Source organism: Python bivittatus, unplaced genomic scaffold (genome assembly GCF_059951505.1).
Source record: "Python bivittatus isolate LINGU-HERP-01145 unplaced genomic scaffold, Pbiv_v1 ctg000020_np1212, whole genome shotgun sequence".
In the NCBI taxonomy this organism is placed as follows: domain Eukaryota; kingdom Metazoa; phylum Chordata; class Lepidosauria; order Squamata; family Pythonidae; genus Python; species Python bivittatus.
In genome coordinates this window covers 114,783,801-114,809,748 of record NW_028277030.1, presented here as the reverse complement: position 1 = coordinate 114,809,748, position 25,948 = coordinate 114,783,801, and the positions used below count along the sequence as shown (strand labels likewise).

The following is a 25,948-nucleotide window of genomic DNA, read 5'->3' as shown; positions in this document are numbered from 1 at the left end:
ATGTAGTATTAAGAGGGAGTGGGTTCCTGACACAAAATTCTCTAAGTTGAAGAAGGTTCCAAACAGGGATCTGTACAGGCACTTAACCCATATGTTTGAGTTATAGAGATTGTGATGAATTACTGTTCATGGGGTTACTGAAAACACTAAATGAGATTTCAAAGAACACTTTCAAGTTACAATAAGCAAAAAGAATTCAAGAACGTAAAGTATCACTATTCATTAAATAGGTTTTTATGCAGGTGAAGAAAAAACATGAGAATTGTTCCTGGTAAACAAAAAACGTATTTAATTTTATCTTAGCGCAATTAAGCACATGAAGGCTGATTCCTTTATTGCCCCCTCTTTGATTACTGTGAACATATGAAGCTGTGTATAATAATAACATCCAACTATCAACTTATATGGAGTGAACACAAAAAAACCCCTCCTTTTTTCCCTGAATAGTTTGTAGTCCAGTACCCACACTGATGAAATGCCCCTCTCCCCCAAGTACAGAGACAACAACACTGCAGCAATAACCTATAACTGATCCTACTTCTCTCTATGGCAAGAATGGGCAAATCAGGGATACAGCCAGAGTAATCATGATGTCATTACACAGGGCACACCAACATTTTCAGTTTTCGGTCATGCTTTGGAAAGCTTTGGGAAGGCTAAAGATTAAAACTCACATCTCTTCTAGGGCAAGGAGAGTGACTCTCATTAGCAACAATCATAATTGTATTTTAGTAAAACACATTACTTAGCGGACATTTTGCCCTACACTGAAGACTTTGTCCAGAACATAACCCATAGCCAGAGTTCCACATGTATCCTGTTTGTTGTATTCCATGGTAACAAATGACACAACTCTTATGGAAGTGGAGTTTTATGCACAAAAAACTTGCGTCAACAACAATACTCTGTACAAAAGCATGAGTGGAGGTCTCAAATGTTACTTAAGAATACTCAAGCTGTTTCATGTATTCAACAGTCTGCCTTTATAACTGAAATTAAGATAAGTCACCATAATGTTGAACTTACATGATAAAAGCATACAAAAGTGACCCTGTACTGCTGATAGTGAAGAAACTGTCCAGTGCGCGGCTGCAAATCGTGTCAATGAAGTAAGACAGTCATCCTAAACAGAACATGATTACAATCATACAAAAATAGCCAAATATACTTAATTCCTTCATGCTGTTATAATGAACATTAAAATTTGTGGATTAGTATTATTGTTGGCCATATTGAAATTCTGGAATAATAAATATTAATTTATACTTGCAGGGGCCTTTTGTATGACCACTTAGGAAACAGTGTCATAAAGTTCATCACAACTTACTGTTTATACGGTTTTCATTATAATTAGCTATTTTTTAACTTTACAGTAGAATTATAATAAGTGTTATAACTTCACCACATATACCTATCCCTCAGTAATTTAGGCTATGATAAATTGTTACTTCTTACCTGTCTGCAAGACAATTGACCAAATAATGGTTTTTCTTCATCGGCTAAAATTTGTTCTGTAGAATACAAAAATCATAATTATATGAGAAGAACAGAGAATCTAAACCGATCACCCTCCCATGATTGCCAACATTTTAATGAATAAATGTTACCTATTGCTTGGATTGTAAATGCACAACTGCCCCAGCACATTATAGGTACACGTGGATCTTCTTCATTGGGGTGAACTTTCAGACCAACTTTATATGTTGCAGTGCCAAATGTTTTCAGCATTTCTTTAATGCTTTCAGAATATGGATTCCTTAATTAATTGAAAATAGACACCATTACCTACAAGTGTTATAGCATGATATTTAGAAACTAAATACTGAACAGAAGCATGGCATTTGCCTGCCTAAAATGGCAAGGAATAAAACTTTCTCTGGTCCGGACTAACACATTTTTTTATTGTTACTAAGAATACTGCAAGAACAACTAATCAATCAATCCTGGGCCAAATAAGGCTGAAGGTTCCTTTGAGACAATGACCAGCAAGCAGAAATTGACATATGTTGATGTTTAGCATATGATGCAAATGGATAAAAAAATGATTATACCAGTGTCATGGCAACTTATCCTGCCCTAGCCAAGCAAGATTGAGGGAAGTAAAAGAAACAGAAGGCAAAGGACAAGGTGTAGGGATGAAATCAAAGAGACAGAAGAGATGAAGACAGGCCAACATAGAAGTATTTGTCCATATAGTCACCAACAGCTGAACCTGATTCAGTGGCAACTGTCAATGGTTAAGTGGATAAATGTTTGCCATGTTGCTTTGTCACTAGTCTCTTCCATTTATTTGATCCCATCCATGCTAATGCTTCCATTTGACATTCCCATCTATACATCATGGCTTTTGAAATTCTAAAAAGTGAATAAATATTCCATTGATTTGGTGACATATCTACAGACATCAAGGCACTGACTTCATATCATAATTTGAAATAATCTTGGTTATGTTTTAAATCTCACTATGATCTAAAAATACTTTTGTAGTAGCTTATGAATACACATTTTATTCCAAAATGCTTTTTGTCTTACAAATCTGTTGTAATGGACTTTCCCAACACTCAGAGCAAAGTTGGGGAGTATGTGGAAATATTAGGAATCTTTTCTGCTGGTAGAGCATCAGCCAGCAAAATGAATAATTGGATCCAACCCACAATTAACATAATCCAGATCCAAACTCCTTTTTTCATACCTAAAAAAAATTACAGAATATTTTAATTACCCCTGAATGCTGCTGTCCTGGGCATTCTATTGTTAGATTTTGAATATTCTTGACATAGCCACTGACTTACATAGTCACAATAAAGCAAATACTGTTTAAAGTATCAGAATTCTGAACAGCATAAACATAATAATCACGAGGTTGATTCTGACACCACTCTTTATCCCAGAATGAAAAGAAGGGAGCCAAATATCCTCAGTATATCTATTTGTCTCCATAAAATGAATACCATATACATAAATATAAATACAAATATTAACTGGAAGGCTAATGTCATAAAGTCTTCTACTTGCATTGTAAAATTACTAACTGATAATTAATACAACCAATACATACTTTGGTTGAAACTCTGGCCTAAATCCTTCAGGTAGATGTGCTTCATCCATTTTTTCTGAGTTATTACAAGACAGATTATCTAAAAATAAGACAAACAATATATTATTTTAACAGTAAATTATAATTAGTACTGATGATGTCGGGAATCTTTAGATAGTATGAGATAGCACTTTAATTCAATACTAAAGGTCAGAACAATCTCAATATCAAATACCAAGGAAAAAAGTTCAATACATAGGAAAAGGAAAAGGAAAAGAAAAAAAAGACATTTTTCAGCATCCTTCATGAAATGTGTTGCAATATAAATGAAAAATGTACACTTACTGGCACTTTCCTGATCTCGAAGTATAAGCAATGCTTTGATTTGCTGAGATAATCTTCTTATCCACTGAGCTAGATTTTGTTGTTTTGAAAAATCTAATCTATTAAGAATGAACATATATACAAATATTACTTACATCAAGAATAAAAAATCATTCAAGTGCTCTTTACAAGTAGTCCTCAACTTATGATGGCAATTGGGACTGGAATTTCTATCACTAAGCAATGGGGTTGTACAGCACGGGTGCATCACTTAGCAACAGCAATCCCTGCAGTCCTGCTGGCATTGTTAACCGAATCCCATAGTCGTTAGGCGAGGCAATTACCTGCTGGGTTCCCACCACCAAAGTCAGTGGGGAAGCCAGCAGGAAGTTGCAAGTCCTAGGCTGGCAGGCAAGTAAGTGGCTGCTGCTAGGTGGGAGAGGGAATGAGGGGGTTGGGGGAGGGTCAGTGTGAGTTGGGGTGTGTGTGTGAGGGTACATGATGTCAGGTTCGGTCAGCACGAGGCTTCAGGGAAGCACGGGGTTGCAGGGAAGCTCGCAACCAGACCACGCGGAATCCACCGGCGGTAGCTAGCGGGGAAAAGAGGAACCGAAAGCGCCGCTAATTAACGAGCCACCTGCGGCCAGCTAAACAGGAAAACCGCAGCGGAAGCTTTTAACTATGAACTGATAACGGCGCGAGCAAGCAAGGAACGGGGCCGCAGGGCAGCGAAACAAGATCGCAACGCAGCACAGAACCCGCGGGTCTGCACGTAGCAGGGAGGGACCAACCCAGCCGGAGGGGGACTGGCAATCAAGGACAATGGACTCTGACCGACCCTGCCATCATGAACGATCAGGGGGGACATTGGGGGGCCTAATAGCCCACAGCCGCAACGCGATCACGAGGCGGGAAAAAGCGCGGGAAGGGGGGAATATAACAAGTGATGCAATTGTACCAAGCCAGTCCTGGCTTTGCTTGTGACTACTACGTTACGCATGAGTAAACCTTCTTTGTGAACCACACGTGTCACGAGAGTTTCTCTGTCGAACGGGGCAAATCTCACATAAAGCCAGGACTCACCGTCAGCGCTACCCGGTACCACCGAGGAGCGTTTTCTTTCTCAATACAGGCATGACCAGCGACGAGGAATCCGTGGGTCAGCTGGAGCGCGAGGGATCCAGGCTCGCGGAAGGGCGGTCGGAGCCGCCCAGGAGCGACGGGGCAGCAGCCAGGGCCGGGCGCACTCCATCCGAGCGGTGGTCGATGGGCGTGAACCAAGGACCAGACGATTCAGGCGTTACGATGACCCGGGGTTCGGGGTTCCGGAACCGTGAGTGGAGCGAGAAATTCGCCCGACTAGAGGAGAGAGTCGAGCGACGCCTAGACACCGTGGAGGCGATGCTCCAGACCCTACTACAAAGAGTGGGGCCACCGGCGGTGAACGAGGAGGCGAGCGACAGGGGGGGCGGTCCGACACCCCCGCCGGCACCACCCACGGCGCCCCGGTCGGAGGACCAACGGGCGGCAGACGCCCTGAGACTTCGAGGTATCACTGGGAAGTTCTCAGGGGACCCCGAACAGCTGCCGCACTTTCTGACGCACGTCAGGGGGTTCATGCAGAGGGGTGGTCACCTATTCGCTAGAGACGAGGACAGGGTATCCTACGTGGCCGAGCTGCTAGATGGCCAAGCAGCCAGCTGGGTGATCGGGCTGTACGATGCCAACGCGGCGGAACTACGGAGTTTCCCGGACTTCATGCAGGCGCTCCGGGACAGATTCGAGGACACATTGAGCGCCAAGCGGGCGGAGGACGACATCCTACAGTTCAGACAGCGGGGCAAATCGGTATCGGAATATGCCCTGGAGTTCCGGAGGTTGGCCGAGAAGCTCGCGGACTGGCCGGAGTCCCTGAAGGTGAAGTATTTTAAGAGGGGACTCAACCCAGAGATCCTGGAACGGGCACTGGGGCGGGACGACCCGTCCACAGTGAAGGATTGGATCTGGCTGGCCGGAACGGCGGAATCGGCGTGGCGGCAGATCCAACAGAGCACAAGACGACGGGACCAGACGAGGGACCGGCCGAGGGAGAGGACCCCAGAGGAGAGACGGAGCGGTCGACGGCAGTCCACCGGGAGGCGAGAGGCGACCAGAGCCCCGAATCTGTGCTTCCGATGCGGAGGCAGAGGCCACCGAGCGGCGCAGTGCCCGACGGAGCGGGAAGGCGCCCCACCACGGCCCGAAGTCAAAGCCCCGCGTGCGAACGGGAAAAGGACCGGTGACCGACCGCGGAAGGGGGCAGTGGCGGCGGTGACCGAGAAAGGACGCGGGGGTGGTCGACCCCGGAGACAGCATCCTCCGGAGAGGACTCGGAGCCGGCGGGAAACGAGGCGCGCTCGCACTGAACGGCGTCCCAGTGCGAGCAGGGGAGTCGAGGCGCGCGGACCCAATAGGAGACGAGGACTGCCCACCGTTCCGGGTGAGGATACACGTCCGGGGGGGTGAGATCCGGAGGGGAGGCGCAGCTACGGGCGCTACTGGACTCGGGCTGCACCCACTGCTTGATGCACCCAGCGGTGGTCTCGGGGCTCGGGCTACAGCTGAGGCGCCTCCGGGAGCCCATTTCATTCAGCCAGTTAGATGGCACGCTGGCAGGGGGGGGGCCAGCTCAGTATTACACCGAGCCGGTCCAGATGACGATCGGGAGTCACCGGGAAGAACTGAGGTTCGTGGTGGTCCCGGTGGCCGACTACGCGGTGGTACTCGGCTTGGCGTGGCTGCGGCGGCGGAACCCACGAGTCGACTGGACGGCGGAGGCAGTGCGGTTCGGGGTCGACAGACCGGCGAGGGGCGAGAGCAGAGGGGACCGAGCCGTGGAGACGGAGGCAGCCGCAACCACCGGCGGACCAGCGGAGGGTCCGGGACACCGGGAGACGGGGCGAGAGCAGATGGGGCCCGAGACCCGGGCGGCAACAGCAGCAGCAGCAGCGCCGGGACCCTGGAGACCCGCCACGATCCCGAGGCGAGGGGAGGCAGCGGCGACTGGCGAGGCGACCGCAAAGCGAGGGGCCGGACCCGGGGAACCCCCGATGGGCGGCGGAATCCCGAGGCAGTATCGAGACCTGGCGGCAGCGTTCGGGGAGAAGGAGTCCGACCAGCTCCCACCACACCGGCCCAGTGATTGCGCCATCGAGCTAGAGCCAGGAGCGACCCTGCCTAAGCCGAAAATGTACTCCCTGTCGAGGAGGGAGATGGGGGCCCTGCGCGAGTTCATAGACAAGAACCTAGCGTGGGGATTCATCCAACCCGCGAAGTCACCATTAGCGGCCCCGGTGTTATTCCGGGAGAAGAAGGACGGCTCGCTCCGTATGTGCGTAGACTACCGGGGGCTGAACGCAATCAGCACGGAGTACAAATACCCCCTCCACCTGATGAAGGACTTGATGTCGCATCTGTCGAAGGGGAGGGTGTTCACAAAACTGGACTTGCGCGAAGCCTACTTCAGAGTTAGGATCCGCGCAAAAGATGAGTGGAAGACGGCGTTCAACACCCCGCTCGGAAGCTACCAGTTTTCCGTGATGCCGTTCGGATTAAAAGGGGCCCCGGGGGTATTTATGCAGCTAATAAATGAGGTGCTGCACGACCTACTCTACCGGGGCGTCCTGGTCTACCTGGACGACATCCTCATCTACACCGAGACCCTGGCGGAGCACGTGAGCCTGGTGCGCACGGTGCTCCAGAGACTGCTGAAGGCACAGCTGTACGCAAAGCTCTCGAAATGCGAGTTCCATCGAGAGCAACTAGACTACCTCGGCTACCGAATATCCAGCCGGGGAATTGAGATGGACCCGGCGAAAGTAAGGGATGTCCTGGGCTGGGAAGCGCCGCGAACCCGGAGGCAACTCCAAAGCTTCCTAGGGTTTGCGAACTTCTATCGTCAGTTCATCCCGAACTTCGCCCAAATCGCCCTTCCCCTAACCGACCTGCTAAAAACCAAGGGCACTGGGAAACCCCCAAGCCCAGCATGGCACTCGCGTGGACTGCAGAATGCCAGGGGGCGTTTGAGGAACTAAAACAGCGGTTCACCGCGGAGCCGATCCTGCGCCATCCCGACCCAGACCGGCGGTTTATAATCCAAGTGGATGCATCAGACGTGGCAACGGGAGCAGTCCTGCTCCAACCCAGCCCGGAGGGGGCCATCCACCCGTGCGCCTACGCCTCCCGCAAATTCACCGAGACGGAGAGGAGGTGGATGGTGTGGGAGAAAGAGGCGTACGCGGTCAAGTGGGCGCTGGCCACGTGGAGGCATCTACTGGAGGGGGCAACTGAACCGTTCGAGGTGTGGACGGACCATAAGAACCTCGAGGCCCTGAAGACCCCGCGTAAGCTATCCCCCAAACAGGCACGGTGGTCCCAATACTTCGGGAGGTTCAGGTTCACACTGAAACACATCCCCGGGAAGCGCAACTTCTTAGCAGATGGACTGTCTCGCATGCCCCAACACGCCAGCCTACGGGAGGAGATCGTGGACTCCGTCATCCCCGCCAGCAGGCTGGCTGCAAAGGCGGTGACCTGAAGCCAGACCAAGGGGGAGCGACGGGACGCGGCGTCTGAAGTAAGGCAAGGGTTCGCGGAGGCGGCGGAGCGGGACGATTGGCTCAAGCAGAACCGAGAGGCGCTAACCGGCCAAGAGGGGTTGTGGTGGCACGAAGGAAAGCTGTACGTGCCCGAGGGTTGCCGACGGGAGGTCATGGAGAGAGCCCACGACAGCCGGAGCGCGGGGCATTACGGCTTCGTAAAGACACTCCACTTAATCCGGCGGCAGTTTTGGTGGCCCACGCTCCGGAAGGACGTGGAGGCGTACTCGGGGGGTTGCCCGGTGTGCGCAACAGCGAAAGGAGCCAAAGGCAAACCTAGAGGCCTACTCCAGCCGGTAGCGGAACCCGACGGCCCTTGGCAAGAGGTCGCCATGGACTTCATAGTGGAGCTCCCGGAGAGTAAGGGGAAGACCGCCATTTGGGTGGTCACGGACTTATTCTCCAAACAAGCGCACTTTGTAGCGTGCCGGCGAGTCCCCACGGCCGAGGGGCTGGCGAGACTGTTCGTGCAACGTCTACCGACTCCACGGCGCACCTCGACGTATCGTCAGCGATCGGGGCGGCAACTTCATCGCGCGGTTCTGGCGGGAGTTCCTGAAGCGGGTGGGGACGAAACAAGCCCTATCCTCCGCGGCGCACCCGCAGACGGACGGAGCCACGGAACGCCTGAACGGGGGCTCGAACAGTACCTGCGCTGCTACGTGGGGCACCAACAGGACGATTGGGCGGAGCTACTACCATTCGCGGAGGTGGCATACAACAACGCCGTCCACAAGAGCACCGGGTTCTCTCCGTTCAAAGTAGCCACCGGGAGAGATTTCGTCCCCATGCCGGAGCTGCCTCAGCCGGAATCCCAGATCAACTCCCTGGACGCCTGGTTCGCCCAAATCGACGAGACCCGGCGAGCGGCGCACGCGGCATTGCAAAGAGCCAAAGCCGACTACAAGAAGCACGCGGACCGCAAGAGGCTCCCCGAGGAAAAGTGGAAAGTGGGGGACCAGGTGTATCTGTCAACCAAAAACCTAAAGACGCACCAGGCATCGAAAAAACTCAGCCCGAGGTTTGTGGGGCCGTTCCCCATTTCGGAGGTCATCAATCCGGTGACCGTCAGGCTGACGCTCCCGAAAAGCCTCGGGAAGATCCACCCGGTGTTCCATTGCAGCCTGCTAAAGTTGCACCAGCCGGGGAACGCCTGGCACAAGGCGGAGGGAGTACCACCACCCATCATGGTCGGGGGGGAGCAGCATTTCGAAATCAACCGGATACTGGACGCCCGGAGGCACAAGGGGCAGACCCAGCTCCTAGTGCAATGGAAACATTTCCCCAAGTCCCACAGCGAATGGGTGAGTAAAACCCACATAAGGGCGCCGGACCTAGTGCGGGACTTTTACAGTAAATACCCCGGGAAGCCGAAATAGGACCGAGGGGGGGGAGTTGTCGTCAGGGGGGCGGCATGTCAGGTTCGGTCAGCACGAGGCTTCAGGGAAGCACGGGGTTGCAGGGAAGCTCGCAAGCAGACCACGCGGAATCCACCGGCGGTAGCTAGCGGGGAAAAGAGGAACCGAAAGCGCCGCTAATTAACGAGCCACCTGCGGCCAGCTAAACAGGAAAACCGCAGCGGAAGCTTTTAACTATGAACTGATAACGGCGCGAGCAAGCAAGGAACGGGGCCGCAGGGCAGCGAAACAAGATCGCAACGCAGCACAGAACCCGCGGGTCTGCACGTAGCAGGGAGGGACCAACCCAGCCGGAGGGGGACTGGCAATCAAGGACAATGGACTCTGACCGACCCTGCCATCATGAACGATCAGGGGGGACATTGGGGGGCCTAATAGCCCACAGCCGCAACGCGATCACGAGGCGGGAAAAAGCGCGGGAAGGGGGGAATATAACAAGTGATGCAATTGTACCAAGCCAGTCCTGGCTTTGCTTGTGACTACTACGTTACGCATGAGTAAACCTTCTTTGTGAACCACACGTGTCACGAGAGTTTCTCTGTCGAACGGGGCAAATCTCACACATGAGAGGCACAGTGCAGGTCAGGATGGGTGTGAGGGGGAGGCACAGCGCGGGTTGGGGAGGGTGTGCGAGAGGCATGGGTCAGGGAGTATGCATCTTACTTCAGCTATCCTTTACTTTACAGACTTTACTTTACTTTACAGACCTGCAAAGGGTGTAAAAGCAAGGACTGGTCACAAAGTTACTTTTTCATCACTGTCATAACTGCAAATGGTCACTAAATAAGGCAGTCACTAAATGAGGACTACCTGTATTTTTATTCATTTCTGTCACTAATAAATGTTTCAATCTATATGAAACTTTCTTTACATTTTTATTTCTATCCCTGATTCTGAATTATCTTTTCTATAATACACTTGATACTTTTCTTTGATGTTTCCTTAGTTCACACTTCTTCCATTCTTCCCATTTCCTTATATTGCATTAAAGAGCCAATTAGTGTTTCACTCTCAATAAAAAATCCTGTTCAACATGGTCAAGGTGATAGAAATATACAAAGCCGACCCAAGATTTTAATCTATTTGCTGAATATTTAGAGTTTCAAAACTTAGTAACTTAATTCAAAATGTACAACACATTCAAATCCTGCATGTAGTTACTGGAAGGTAAAGGTTCCTGATTTTTCAATCCCTGTAAAAAATCATAATGGTTCAAGAAAGGATTTCTGATTTTATCTAATTAAACAAGTTATTACATGGAGTTACTAACCTGCTAAATAAAGTCCTTGGAGGAGGAAGAAGAGGAATGACAGTATTGCTTAAGCATTCACAGAGAGGACAAAGGAATTCACCATTTTCTACATCATAACTTGTGTGCACTCGTAATCTTTGTTGTCGTCTTTGTTCTTTTGCTTGCACAGCATCAAAATACCTTTAGAAAACAACATATCTTAAGCATAATATTATAATACTAGTTCTAAAATCTTTTGTGGGCTACTACTGTGCTGTTTTCATAAATACAATATATATAGGCAGACACATAATATATACTGCAGGAGTGGAAAATCTATGTGTGGCCTTCTATTGCTCTTGTTTTACAGCGTACAAAGTACCCCTATAATGGACAACACAAAAAATATTAGCCTTGTTTTTTTTTCTGGAAAATTGGGGAAGGCAATTTAAGAGACAAAATGGGTAGCTTGAGCTTAAAACTTGCCCAACCTTCCAAAAATCACATTCATTTCTTCCTTTTTTTTTTTTTTTTTTTGAAGAGAGCTTAATGGGCAAAGTTGACATCTTAAACCTGTGTGAGGTTTAATGCAACTATTGTTCTTTGGCCATCACAAAAGATAGCTGAAATTTCTGATCCCATCCTTCACCTGTCATGTCATAACAACATCACCCGTGCTCTAAGCAGCACTGGGACCTCCCCAAATTCGGCCTAGTCTTGGAATATATCATGGCTAGTTAAAACATTTCTGCACTGAATAATAGTTTGAAAATGAGAAGGTAAAGAGGAAATAGTTGATTTATTGTAAAGAGAATTATTTCAATACTTGTTTATGATTTTGAAGAATTTTTTGGAACAACTTTCTCCTAATAAATTTCATACAACATCTAAAGCCTTTTTTGTTGTTCTACTAGTCTGACAGAGTAAGAAAGTCTACTTGAAAAGGGAATATTAATTTAAGAAACAAGCTACAATTTTATTAATCATTGGAAAATATGGATAGTGTGAATATGACATTATCCTAAGCAGCAAGTCCTAAATAGATTAATTCAGGAAAGGAATTTTTATATATTTGCTTTCTCACTAGCATCCTTATACCTCAACTGCCAAACACACACTGAGAAGTCAATAGAGCTAAGTTTCATCAAGCATGTAGTATGTAACCAAAGCCTGGGCAAGAATAAAAACAACTTTCCTGCCAATAATCTACCAACATGTATTACACGACTGGCCAAGCATAGCAGACAGCAGGAAAAAATGTATTTTAGCTGTCTTGACAGCACATCCTTAACATCTGATAATATTAAAAAAAAAATACCTTTGCCAGCAATGTGCATGCATAATATGTCCACAGCTACCAGTGTGTGTTCCACATGACAGGTCTGGATGCATAAATAATGGATCATATTTTTCTGCATATCAAAAAATAACAGAGATAATATTCACTAGCAGATTATTCACAATCCTTATATATGCAAATACTTGAAAAGTTTTGCAAATCATTCATCTGTTTAAATCCCAATAATCTAAGGCCAGTACACTAAGCTAGAATTAGGATATTTGTGAATGGGTTGACTTCATTATTATTTTATAGTATACTGAATAAAAGCCTCCTGTATAATTCAGAACAGAATCTTGTACATTTGAATATTAGGTGGTCTTTCAAAATTGTATATAAAACTACTCACCAGGATCTGAAATCACTATGTTTCTATTTTTGGACAAGATTGTCGATCTCTGAACAAATGCTGCCAGCACCATTGCTCTGTTATCCATTTTGACCTCCTGTTCCTCTTGGCATAAGATACAAGTAACTATCTGTCTTTGTTCACACACTTTAGTCTGCTCAGGACCCAAGGCAATAAGCCTGGCATCTGAATCTGAAGGACTAGAATCAAATGATATTAGTAAACATTCAGCTGGAATAGTTCCTGAAGTAAACAATAGTTTATTTCATCATGTATAGCTGTGAACACAAGCATTTATATCCAAATCATCTTGTGCCATATTTTCCTTTCCAGAAATGTTCTACAGGGTGCCTTAATTAAAACCAACATGCTTGAAGTGTGCTAAAGTTCATGTAATAATTTCAGAGTATTTTCAGGGCATGTGTAAAGTTCTTTAGATTGAAATCTCCACTAAGATATAGTACAGCAATACTTTGGAACCTTCTGGAAGCTGAAGAAAGCTACTAAGCATAATTATTTATCAAAATTCTACTTGATTACTAATGTATAATGGAACTAGTAAAATAAAAACATATGCATTTACTAAAACGTGATCAAATTATTCTGACTGATCTGAGAAATACAACTAAAAAATATCACTAGGAGCAGAGGCTTCAAATGTAATCCATTCTGTCCATTCCCCTGTCTATATTGTTATTAATCAGGTCTGGATGTACAGTACTGAGACTACATTTCAGATTAGAGCAACAGAGATTGTGAATCTTCTGAGTATAGACATTGTTCTTCCCTAAGCGAGAGATACATAAATTATCTCAATCTACTATGAAGTATTATTTTGCTTATTTATTTTTAAGATGCCAGATCCAAGCAGACTCATGGCAAATTTCAAAACAACAACAAAAACATCTGGTTCAGGTAGTCCTCGATTTATGACCATTCGCTCAGTGACCATTCAAAGTTACGATGGTGTTGAACGAATGGTGGTTACGACTGGTCCTCCGAGTTACGGTGGTCCCAGCACCCCCGTGGTCATGTGATTGCGATCTGGGTGCTTGGCAACCCATTTGCACATGACCAATTGCCAAGCACCCCGCGATCATGTGATAGCCATTTGCAACCTTCCCTGCTGGCTTCCCCAGAAAGTCAATGGGGAAGCTGGCAGGGAAGGTCACAAGTCACTGGGATAAGTCTCCCCCACTCATGCACCATCCCCAGCCCCTCTGCAGTTGCGCTGGCCACTCACGCACCCCCACACACCCTGCCCAACCCCCACAGCACTTGTTGTACCCCCTCCCCGACCTGTATGGCAACTCTTGTGTACCCTCCCCGACCTGCGTGGCGCCTCTCACGCACTGCCAAGTACCCTCACAACCTGCGCAGTGCCTCTCACGCATCCCCGCACCCTTCCCCTCTCATGCACCCACTTTCACCTTCCCAGACCCTCCCCCGTGCCCCACCGCACCCCCTCACTCCCTCCCCCACCCAGCAGCAGCCACTTATCTGTGTGCCGGCCTGGGACTTGCAACTTCCTGCTGGCTTCTCCACTGACTCTGGTTGTGGGAAGCCAGCAGGAAGTTGCCTCACTTAACAACCATGGGATTCAGTTAACAACTGCAACCGGGACTGCAGGGTTTGCCATCACTAATCAATGCAGTTGCACTTTATGACCTCATAGCTTAGCGATGGAAATTCTGGTCCCAATTGTTTTATCAAGGACTACCTGTATTACACAAAACATAAACATATATAACATACGATAAAATATAAAACAATAAAACATCCATGGTAAGTAACATATTTTAACAACCAATAACCAACAATAACAATCCATAACAATACTCTGATATAACAATTAACTATTAAAATGAATGAGTTTGTAAATGATCCTCCATTAATACCTATAACAGCAACCTCACAGTTACATACAAGATGATACTAAAGAAAAGATGGAAATAAATAGAAATAGCCATTTTAGAATTCAGCTATGACTGCTGTCAATTAAATGCCAAACAAAAAGTTCTCTCAGTCTACTCTTACTAGTTGCATCAAGTAGTTGCTGCACTTTTCTCACTTTACTTTGGTCAGTTGGTTGTACTTATATTGTTATTTTTATGATGTAGTAAGCAATCTTCAACTCTGGATGATGAAGAGCCAGGGCAAAATATCAAAAATAACTATTACTATTATAATGAAAAAACAACGACTAAGGCTGAAACCTTTTCTCTTAGCAAAAGGAGCACCACACAAGTGGAGTTTTGCTTGTGGGATGCGCCTTTTAACAGCAAGAGGAAAGATGGGGAGAGTGGGAAGAAACAAACAACTTTTGCCAATTCTCTTTTCTCTCTGCTGTATCCCTCTGCTGTACTGGATGGTTGGTGGACTTCTGGAATATTGGGGAAGGGGGTAAATTTATTACTTAACTTATATCACACCTTTCAATTTATTCAAAGCTGAGTGAAAGTCTCCTAATTAAAGAGACTTGTTCAAAATTGCATTCCCTGTGAGTAACACACACAATTGAAACAGTTCTGTGAAAAGACACACGGAAACATAAATTGAATGGTCAAGAAATTAGCAATGAGTATTAATGGACATGCTACTGCAAAATGATTAAATGAACTTTTCCTGTTTAAAAATTAAGTGACATTTAGGTTGTCAGAGCTTACTGACACTTTCATCTTACCTATTATCATGCACTCTGGAGGTAGAAGTTTCAAGTTCATCTAAGGTTTGCTGGAAGAGTTCTTTGTTTTCATCAATGAAATGTCGCTGCATCTCAGACATCTGTGCCATGATCTTCTCCCTTCGCAATCTAGCAATCTCTGCTTTGCGTTTTCTCTCAGCCTTTTCTTTATCTCGTGAGCTCTATTAAGTTAATATGTCAGCAAATGTATACAACTAATAATTTAAGTCTTTGATTATGTGTGATTTATACATTTAACACATGCCTTAAATTGGTATTAGACAAAATGAGTCAAGCATTCTTACACAGTAATGTTTCCCATTCTTCATTTGTTTAAGAATGCTGTCATTCATAAAGGAAAATTCTTTCTTAAATTATTTTTAATAGTTTAAACTAAAGTTATATCCTGTCTCTCTATAAAAGAATTTTATGGATGCATTATATTTTGCAACATTTAAAATAATGTTTAAAAAGTAATATTAAACAATCCAAAAGATGGAAAGATCTATTGACACCTTTTCTGAAAGCAGAGAAAGTGAGACTAATCACAATTCCAAAGTATGCATGTTCCACAAGATGGGAATGACACAACAGGAGGCCCTTTCCCAGATACCCAACCAATGGACCACTGTAAGTAAGGCTTCTTTTGCAAATCTTAATGTTCAGGCTAGTTCACAACAAGACAGTCAAACCTTCAAATAGACAAGGTTTTTAAATGAACTATCTGAACTGAGCAAGAAACAAATGGCATCCAATGCATTTCTTTCAGCATCAGTACAATGTGATCACTAAACTGTGCACAAGTTAATGATCTAGTGGTCACATTTTGTACCAAATAAAAATTCCTGAGATCCTTTGAGGGTTGCACAAGCAACAAACACACAAACACACTGCAACAAGCTAACCATAACCAGATATTTTCAGCTCAGGAATACTTGTTAAGTGCAATTGTGCAAGTATACTCCTTGCAGCCACTACCACATGGAATTTGAAAGTGCATTCCCTGGCAATGAATTTATTCCTTTAGAGGAAGCCAACCTTATTCCAAAACAATTGTATAACTATCCTCAACTCTACCAGCTAACTGTACTCCACCCTAACTGGAATTAAATTTCAGCTTGCTCACTCTCACCAAGTCATTATAAAACCTGGTAACACTTGGAATTGACAGGGTTTTTTTTATATTAAGAGGCAAGGAATGGTAGAGCCATGATTCTATTAAATCTTTTGCTTCACGCTCCACACAATTAAACTTTAAAAAGTAAAGCCACCTAATTAAATCAATTTCTCTTTGGTAAACAGAGCTCAATCATTATCAGTTAATAATAAAGCTTTTATTATGTACCATTACTTACCTATTGTGACTACCACTACTCTTCTCTGTGGGTGATTAAAAATATTTTTAATTAAAGAACTCTTGACACAAATATTAGACACATGGCATATTAACGTACAATAATTCAGAAAATTACTTGCTGGCTAGATTGTCATATTATATTTAGAATCTGTCTTTTGACATACATACTACCCAAATTGCTAGCTTTTCCCTTGCACTGATATTACCTCTTCCATAATATTTCCCTCAGTCTCCAAAACAGGACTTGTAGAAGATCTCTCTTGGAGTTTCTTAACAGTATTAAAAGTCTGGAACAAGAAACTATGTTACTATTTGCTACTTAAGAAATTATGTTGGCCACAAAACTGTAAAATTTACAGTAGAGTACAGTACAATTTACCTTTAGTATCCATCTGATCATGTCTTTATGCACTTCTAGTTGGGGTGCATTTTGCAAAGTTTCTAGCATAGCTAATATGCTTGGGGAATTGCGAGGTGTCTCACCAGGCCCTGTTTCAACCAAAGATAAAGGAAATCTATTTACATTTATTTTGGTTGTATACATTTAACACAGAGGAACAAAGATCCAGTGAGTACTTCTTTTCATTCTGTTTACTGTTCCTTGTTCTAGGAGAGGGATGGGTAAATCATCTCTCACAAATCAAAGCTGATCTCCTCTATTCACACTTCTTCCTTGATTACAGAATTATCATCCATTTAATTACTTATAAATAAGGGGGACAAAACACCACAATAAATGTTACATGGAGATAAATCTATTATTTTCTATAATGAACTACAGGTAACAATATATGTATTTGGATCATATATATGTATGTTTAACTATAATTGTTATAACTATATATAAAACGCATTACATGCACTTGTTAAAAAGCAACAGTAAGACAACTGTTAGGCAGAAAAGGAGAATAATATTTATTTTTACAAAAAGAAACTTATGTACAAATTTATAGTTAACTATCTGCAATTAGCAACAGGGCAATTTGTGTTTGTATATATTTATATATTTGTACTTAGAGGTGTGCAGTTCTGAAGTGGGCAAGGGTGCTTTGGATCCGATGTGGGTATTTTCCGTACCCATCAGCTGTTCCTTAAAGGAGCTGTGCCTTTTCCTAACTCATACAAGAGCAGTGCAGGTTCAGGAAAACATCTTTGACTTAAAGATGTTTTAAGCAGTTGGCAACAAGGTAAGACCAGGTGTTGTCACCCTGCTGCCTCCTTCTTTATTGAAAGATGTATTTTCCTAAACCCTTGCCCATATACTGCAGACTTCTATTTATTCTCCTGATAAAATGGATAATTTTATTTAGCTTATTATTACAAATATTTTAACAAAAGTAAGTTTTTAAGAATAACTAGTATATTCTGAAACTGGATAATGCATCTTACTATACTTTAGGTAAAAGAAATATCAGAGTTTGCAATTTGTGTAGAAGTAGCAACGTACTTGAAATCTTCTGAGCGAATGTAAATGTCACAACATTATCTTCATTAGCATTCTCAATGTGTTGTTTTTCTTCTTGTAGTGCCATTCCAATCAAGTGGAGAATCTAGGGAAAAATGACAAAACTTTCCTTTTCAGAAGTACAGTGGTACCTCGGGATACGAACGCCTCTACTAACGAACTTTTCGGGTTACGACCAGCTCCAGCCGCAAAAATTTACATCCATGTGCGAACTCCGCCTCGGGGTACGGCCATTTTTCCGCCCTGACACGTGGTCCGCAGCCATTTTCCCGCCCCTGACACATGGTCTGCGGCTGTTTTCCCGCCGCGCTGCGCGGCGCCCAGCCGTTTTCCCGCCGCGCCGCGCCCGGCCGTTTTCCCGCCGCGCCGCACCTGGCCGTTTTCCCGCTGTGCCGCGCCCGGCTGTTTTCCCGCCCACCGCGTGGTCCGCAGACGCCAGAACAGATTAACGGTAATTACATTGAACCTTATGGGAAAATTTGCTTCGGGGTGCGACCAAATTCGGAGGGCGGAACGGATTAACCGGATTTACATTGAACCCTATGGGAGAATTTGCGTCGGGTTACGACCAACTTGGGATACGCCCAGAGTCGCAGAACAGATTAAGTTCGTATCCCGAGGTACCACTGTACTGTATATTCTATATAATTTGCTATTCCTGAGTTAATGAAAACTTGAAGTTTACACATACCCTTTGTAGCATGGATTCTGACCAGGCATATCCATTATGCTCTACTGCCCACTGAAGTATTGTTCTCATAAGGCATAACATCACATCGCACTGTAGAATATTAATCAGGCTTTCAAACAGAGGGCAGAATTGTGGTAATACAGGAGGTGGGAGTGCTGAAACAGAAATTAGCTGTTAATACATTGTAAAAGTTGTACAGGTAGATATTCACTATACTAGAAACATTTAAGAACTGATGTGGAACTTTTCAAATTAACAAAATAAATTAGTTTATTTTATTCTTAATAAAATCCTAACTATATCACCTGTATACATCCCTAGACATGTAAATAGCTCAGTAATATACAGTATTTCTTTTCAAGTACAGGCAGTCCTCAATTTATGACCATTCATTTAGCGACCATTTGAAGTTACAATGGCTCTGAAAAAAATGACTTATGACCGTCCTCACACTTACGACCATCACAGCATTCCCACAGTCACGTGATCAAAATTCTGGCACTTGGCAACCGCCATGTATTTACAACAGTTACAGTGCCCTGGGGTCACATGACTGCCATTTGCGACCTTCATAGCCGGCTTCTGACAAGCAAAATCAATGGGGAACCACTGATTCACTTAATGACACAGTGATTCGCAAAAAAAATACCATAAAATCGGTTGTGGTCATGTGATGCCTTGCTCAATTACCACACTGCTTAACAATGAATTTCCCTATTGTGGTCGTAAGTCAAGGACTACCTGTAAAATCTCCCAAAACAGATTTAGTTGCTTTTCAAATTGGCACATGGAGTTAATTTGCATGTGCAACAAAATATTTCTTGGCTCAAAATATAATTTTGTTGTGTTCAGTAACAACTGTGGATTTTTTGTAATATTTAAAAAAAAATCAGCCAAATTAAGAAAGGAACAGAATTCATGCATACTGACTGAAATTAGACAGAACCATTCATTCCTACTCAGTAACTCACTGAGTTTGAGAATGCTTACTCTCAGTTAAGTTATACTTGCCCAGCACTAATATCAAAGGTTGCATCCTATGCTATTTCAGTAAGTTTTGATGAATGAAATACCACTGGAGGGTAATACTCTGTGTCAAAGGGTCTGACAGAACTAATGGTATCTGTCATCAAAACATTAGAATAAAGGATCCAGAGATGAAAAATTAACTGTCACGCCATTCTGACCCATAATATTTAGTTCTATAAAGTCTTCTATATATTATGTTCTAATATTTCATTATTAGCATATACAAATTAAAACTGTATTTGCATAGGGATACCAAGCATGATATGTCAAGAACACCACAGATAATAGGATATGATTTTTTAAAAGTTTCATTTAAGGCAGGCACAAACTGTGAATCAACACAAACACTACTCACAATGTATGGTACCTAACAAATACTTCTTGAATTATTATTTGTTTGTATGTGCTTGAAACGATATGGGTGGATAGTCAAGCAGCTAGAAGATACATTATGTAGACAGTGACTACATTCAGTTTCGTGAATCCCAGGTTGGGCAAGTATAATCTGAAGAACAATGTATAGTAGGTTTTGCTGGTACAATTCACATAATAAACATAACAAGCTGTTACTGAATTTTGAAGCAGCCTAATATATCACGTATACAGACGTAGTAATGTAGATAACATGTAGGTATTTATGGCATACCCAGATGTTTGCTTTAATGGCAGCAGTATTTTTTTGATTGGGAAAAAAGGAAAATAGCTGTTTTAATTCACAATGTCTGTCCATCTAGCTTAAAGTCAATGTGATTTTCGAAAACTTCCCAACTTATTAAAAAAAATGGGGGCAACAAATATGGAGATACCAATACAAACTGAAAACATAGGTACCTGTGTCTTCCCGGTTTGGTCGTTTTAGTTTTCTTTGGGCTTCCTCTGCCTTAAAAAAATGAAAAGCATTCCAAATGCTGAAGACAACAGCACAATTTCTGGATGACTAATTTATTTCTTGACATTTATTTCAAGTTCCAATTTCTTATATTACCCGAGCGCAAAACAATTGTCTCTATTTTTCACAAATTTCACCTTTAGTCAAAGCTAACGTTTTGATTGCATTTCGTTCACATTTGTATCAGGGTACAACTAGATTTTTTACCACAAATAAACAACCTGAGGCCCCAAGGCTTCATGCAATCCCAAAAGCCTTCAGTACAGCCCCTGGAGGCCTTCAAGGGTTATCAAATTGTAATATTTAATGTGCAAGAGGGGGAAATAGCTAAACATAAGATTGTAGTGTAATTATGTTTCTAAAGCCAAAATTAATTTTTACCATTATCTTACCCACTGTTTTGGGGAGTTTGATCTTTGGCATGCTATAGTAAAATCAAATGCAGTCCTCAACCCTGAGAAAATTGTAACTCCTGTACAATCTTGCCATGGTACAACAATTCTGGCCAAGAACTACCTAGGCCCTTAATATTAAGCAGCTGTACCTTCCAGCTCCCCCAATACCACTTTCAAGACGATGATGGTGATTTGTAACAGAAATGAAATACAGCCCAATTCAATTACCAGATTCCAGATTGAACAATATCGCCACTGGCTTATGAATTTCTAAGAATCCTAAGCATTCTATGGGTTTTCCATACCAACTGTACCTTTTTTATTTAAAATTACTTCAATTACTGTTCTGAAAGATAATTCCAAAAGTTACATTAGCAGCAAGAAATCAAACTTAAAGAGGTTCCTAACTCATAACACTTGTGTTTTCAAAACCAGACAGATGCAGTCAAATATTTTTTTTTTGAGCTCAGTAAGCATCTGGTATATATTTCCTCTGCTCTGACATTAATAATTTTATTTGTTTATTTCTTTCCTCTTTCCTATATTTTATTACCTGTATCCTGTATGAATACCTCACCAATTCCCGTGTATTTCTTGCCCACATCTTACTTCCTTCAGACATTTGTAAACTCTATTCATGTTTCTCAATTATCTGTTTTGTCCTACTGTCACTGAGTCTGCCGTGTGAAGAATTTCTACCTCTAATTCCTTAATGAAACTACCCATGCAACATTTCTTTGTTTATTCACACTTAAACTACCATTTTTATTTCTTTCAAAGATGCCTTGTACAGTTATAAAGTCAATCTGAATTTATAATGCAGGCATTTATTTCAGAGTGCACTTATTACATTGCAATGTATTGGCTACAGAGAGAGTCCAAATATAGTTCATTACTTTAACTGTGTTCTGTGAGAACAAAGCTTCATAATTATATATAATATCACTACATTATGAATATTTTCATCTTGCATAATTACCTTAGACTGTTCTGCCCTTGAAAAATGGTAAAAATATAAATTGAAATCTTTAGTACATTCTGGCTTCAGTTCATATAAGCCTCTTCCTGTTAATCCTGGTTTCCTAAAAGATAATTGGAAATATACAATCAGCATTTTAATAACTAAATGACAACATTCTAAAGTAGTTCCATGAAACAGCAAGAACACTAAAACATAAATATGAAGGACATCTTACACTTTTAATTGGGTATTAGTAGTAGTGACAGCACAAAGCTTGATTGCCTACAAGCGCAGACTCTACTTTGGCAAAAATGAGACTGGGAGCCTATGTTTGACTGGAAAGATGGCTGAATGGCATCAGGTAAATAGGACTTTAGAGAGACCTTCCCTTTCACCTGAATCCTTATATTTGACTTCATATAGGTCATCAGCCCTTCAGTTCACCACCCCATAAGATGAATGTGTAGCTTCTTAACTGACAGATGTGTGAGTCTGAGATATGGTACACAGGCAACTGATACCATGGATATAGTCAAGCTACAAGTTGTAAAGGGTTCTTGTTGTTGCCTAAACAAACCCACAGAATAAAAACCCCATTTTCTTCTGAGATGCACTGCCCTGAAAACAACTATCAAGGTAGTTGCCCTTTGCCTTGCTTCTCCACTCAGCATTTTGCTCTTTGCGTTTGGGCAAAAAAATGACTTCTTCCTTCCTGTTGAGGCAAGACCACTCTTTGAAAGCAAGGAAATGGCTAAATCCACACTTATAAATTGCTCTTCATATGCTGTTTGGTGCATTTGGGAAGATGGAGTCTATCAGTTTGTCATTTTTGCAAAAACTAACGAGGAACACAATTTCTCTGCTAAAGTAACTTCTAATCCCCAAAGGCTTAAGCCACACTGTATTAGTTAGCCTTTAATGTGCAACATGTATTTTTGCTGTTAATATGACTACTTCCCTCAAAAGTTTTCTTTCCATGTATTATTTTTCATCAGAAAAAAAAATAGAAAGTTTGCTTTGTTAGTACTTTTAACAAAAAAAAATTCCCTCAAAACATGCAGAGAGAGAGAGAGAGAATGAATCTTACTTCTTACATTATCTCGAACAATTGTCAATTATTTTTATTTCCAAAATGTCTAGTCCACTTTTTATTAAAACAATTATAAAGTAGGATTTAAAAATGAAGTACAAAACAGCCCTAAACAGTATCTACTGGATGACAATATATACTATTTTACACATATAAAGAGGTTTATTGCAGGGGAGCCATTACTTGAAACAGGCAACTGCTTCAATCACGGTTTCCATTCCAGTCTCTTTGTTTTCCTATAAAATCAAAGGAAAAAATGTGCATTATTATATATGCATATATGTTTCAAGTATATTCCGTAAGGTAATAATCAGCTAGATCAATCTGGAAGTGTTAAACATTTAAGGGTCTTTAAGACTGTGCTATCTTAACATTAGTTATTGTAACTGAGGCACTATACTTTGCCAAAATTTTATGTACATTTCTATAATCTCACAACACTAATGCAAAATAATTTGAAATAATGACTTCCTTTATGTTTCTGAAAATTTGTTTCCCATATATCACCTTCCTGTTCATGATTATAGTAATAATGGTCACTGTGATTAAATTGCAATAAAATAGAGTACTCTGGATGGGTAGGAAAATTCAGCATATCTACTAATTTTTAGGAAGTATAAAATGATGCGGAAAGTATTTAATACCATCCATAAAGCCTGCTGGGAAATCATGTCCCATAAAAGCTTTTAATTGCCTGCTAACTGAAGAGATTTTCATCACCAATTCCCACATATTAGAAATCCCCCAAAGATCACCCACCAATTAAAAAAGAACAAGTGACAATATTTTTTAATAAGACTCACATCTTCTGGCAATGCTTTTACTAATTCGCTATGAGCCATGGGTCTGATGCTTAGCTGGTGAATAATCTCTCTTTTGATTTCATCTGTAGCATTAATCTGCCCAACTCCTGGAGTAAATCTCTCTCCTATAAAACAAATCAATAATTACAGCAAGCAATTCCATTTTATGCATATGCTGAACAGAAGCCATAGAACTGACTATTTTTTCTAGTACAACATTTAAAGGGATATACATATCGTCATATGACAAGATGTAGGGATTGTGTCATGATCATAAACACCCCCAAAATAATTTTATTATATCTAGGAGCACAAGAAATGAAGTAATTTGTACTTTCACTCTCTAACATTTGGAGTTGTAGGTACAGTAAATTAATGAATTAACATAAACAACCTGTATAAATAAGACTTCTAACTATAATTAGAACTAATTCATAAAACTAATCCATAAAATGTCAACTGAAAAAGCATAAACTCACCAACAATAATTATAATTAGGTATAACATTTCTTCAATAAGAGTATTATTTTGCTGAACCATATCCTGAAAGAAACAAGGACTAAAATGTATTAGGAATCATTTATGCATATTTCAACATTAATCTAAGATATAATATCTTGTAATCTATTTGTAATGCATTTCTTAAAGCTTTGAAACTAAGTCTTCAACAGCTCATAATGTACCTTATTGGTATTTTCAGAACTGAATCTTTTGCCATAATCAGGAGTACTAAATATCTGATAAAGTTCAAAGCGACACAGCATCATCATCAAAAAGTGGTTTGGATCCATCATAGATGCACCCGTCTAAAAAAAGAAAAATAAGTTTAGAGAAAGAGAACAGAATAATATAATCTTGTTTTGAAAACATTGTATTGTTGGCCACATTCATATATAAAATTTGTCTTCCTTTACAAATACAAATAGTTCACAAAACAGTTGCATATGAAGCAGCATGGGTCTTCATATTATAGCCCTCTGTAAATTTTTTAATTGTAATATTTATTTCAAGCACAAACAGCTTATTGAATATTTGTTTTTCAAAGTTTTGTATTTTTTTAAAACACTGGTTCTATCATTATATATTAATATATAACTTTTCCATAGCCCAAAAAGAGCAGGTACATTGAAAAAAAACAGTATAAAGAACTAATATAAATATTTGTTTTTGATATGAGTTTATGCACAGGCCAAGTCACAGAAAACATATGGACCTCCCTTCCAGGACCCCTGATTTGCCACTGAACTAGACAAGAAAAATATGCCCCTAAGCATAGACCATCAGAGTACTGGGAAGCATCAGATACCTAAACAGTATTTTTTCCCAAAGAAGTCAACTGATAAAATAATAAGGAAATCGTTTAACAAACTCTTTTAAAGAAGGCAATCATATTAGTGACATCTCAAGGCCTATCCAAACAGCAATATTACCTGGAGCATTACTATGTCTTTGTCAAACATTTCTCTTCTGCATTTTACATTATGATAGTAGTAGATCTGAAAGAGAAAGTTTTCAGAGTTTGATACATGTTTCAACTCAGTTCTCAAGTCTAGCTGCTACAACCATTTTGCACAGCATTTTGCTGACAAAATTGCTCAGATTCACCAAAAACCTGACTCCTCATGAACAAGATCGGACAAAGTGACTGAGGTAATCCTTGGACATGTAACCCAACAATCTTTTTGACCTGCAGACTCTAATAAAGTGGAAAGGCTGCTTTCTTGCATGACTCTCCCCATCTATGTTCTGCATATTTGACCCTCTAGACATCTTTGAGAAGTAGGTGGAGGCAGGTTTAGCTGGGCCCAGGAAATTGTCAGTGTCTCTCTGTGTGAGAGGATGATACCTGCAGCCCTGAAAGCAGCTGTGGTAGAACTGCTCTCTCCCTGGATCCAGCCATTTTTTGCAACTATTTTTTCCATCTCCAACCTTCACTAAAAAATTACTGAGAGGATCACAGGAATTCAGCTACAGACCGCAACAGGGGAAGTAGATTATCTAATCCTCTTTCAGTCACAATTCAGGGTTTGGCATGGGACAGAAATGGCACTGGTGGTACTGGTGGATAACTTTTATCAGGACCTAGACTCCCTACCCCTCCTGATACTCTTAGATCTGTCAACAACTTTTAGTACCATCAATCATGATATTTTTCTGGACCACTCTTGGGAGACTGGGAATAACCACCATTCTATAGTAGTTCTGTTCCTTCCTTGCAGGCAGTTCTGCTCAGTGGTGATTGGGGAGGTG

General features: G+C 42.2%; 1 protein-coding gene across 3 annotated transcripts in view; it reads right to left on the bottom strand.

Annotated features, from left to right (window-relative positions):
- The window catches only part of UBR2 (ubiquitin protein ligase E3 component n-recognin 2), a 79,142-nt gene that overhangs the window by 16,387 nt on the left and 36,807 nt on the right, over window positions 1-25,948 (bottom strand). For all 3 annotated transcript variants that reach the window (XR_015797337.1, XM_088147387.1, XM_088147383.1), the window contains exons 18-37: window positions 25,129-25,194; window positions 24,382-24,504; window positions 24,178-24,241; window positions 23,699-23,823; window positions 23,079-23,131; window positions 21,824-21,926; window positions 20,392-20,440; window positions 18,532-18,686; window positions 17,823-17,925; window positions 16,755-16,864; window positions 16,582-16,662; window positions 15,019-15,200; window positions 12,336-12,535; window positions 11,966-12,059; window positions 10,687-10,848; window positions 3,383-3,480; window positions 3,059-3,137; window positions 1,608-1,756; window positions 1,456-1,511; window positions 1,027-1,123 (exon numbers count right to left, since the gene is read on the bottom strand). Coding sequence is in view for 2 of the 3 variants with exons in the window: in XM_088147387.1 (XP_088003513.1) it covers window positions 1,027-1,123; window positions 1,456-1,511; window positions 1,608-1,756; window positions 3,059-3,137; window positions 3,383-3,480; window positions 10,687-10,848; window positions 11,966-12,059; window positions 12,336-12,535; window positions 15,019-15,200; window positions 16,582-16,662; window positions 16,755-16,864; window positions 17,823-17,925; window positions 18,532-18,686; window positions 20,392-20,440; window positions 21,824-21,926; window positions 23,079-23,131; window positions 23,699-23,823; window positions 24,178-24,241; window positions 24,382-24,504; window positions 25,129-25,194 (2,149 nt within the window). In the remaining variant the exon portion in view is untranslated. The remainder of the gene's footprint in view (window positions 1-1,026; window positions 1,124-1,455; window positions 1,512-1,607; window positions 1,757-3,058; window positions 3,138-3,382; window positions 3,481-10,686; window positions 10,849-11,965; window positions 12,060-12,335; window positions 12,536-15,018; window positions 15,201-16,581; window positions 16,663-16,754; window positions 16,865-17,822; window positions 17,926-18,531; window positions 18,687-20,391; window positions 20,441-21,823; window positions 21,927-23,078; window positions 23,132-23,698; window positions 23,824-24,177; window positions 24,242-24,381; window positions 24,505-25,128; window positions 25,195-25,948) is intronic.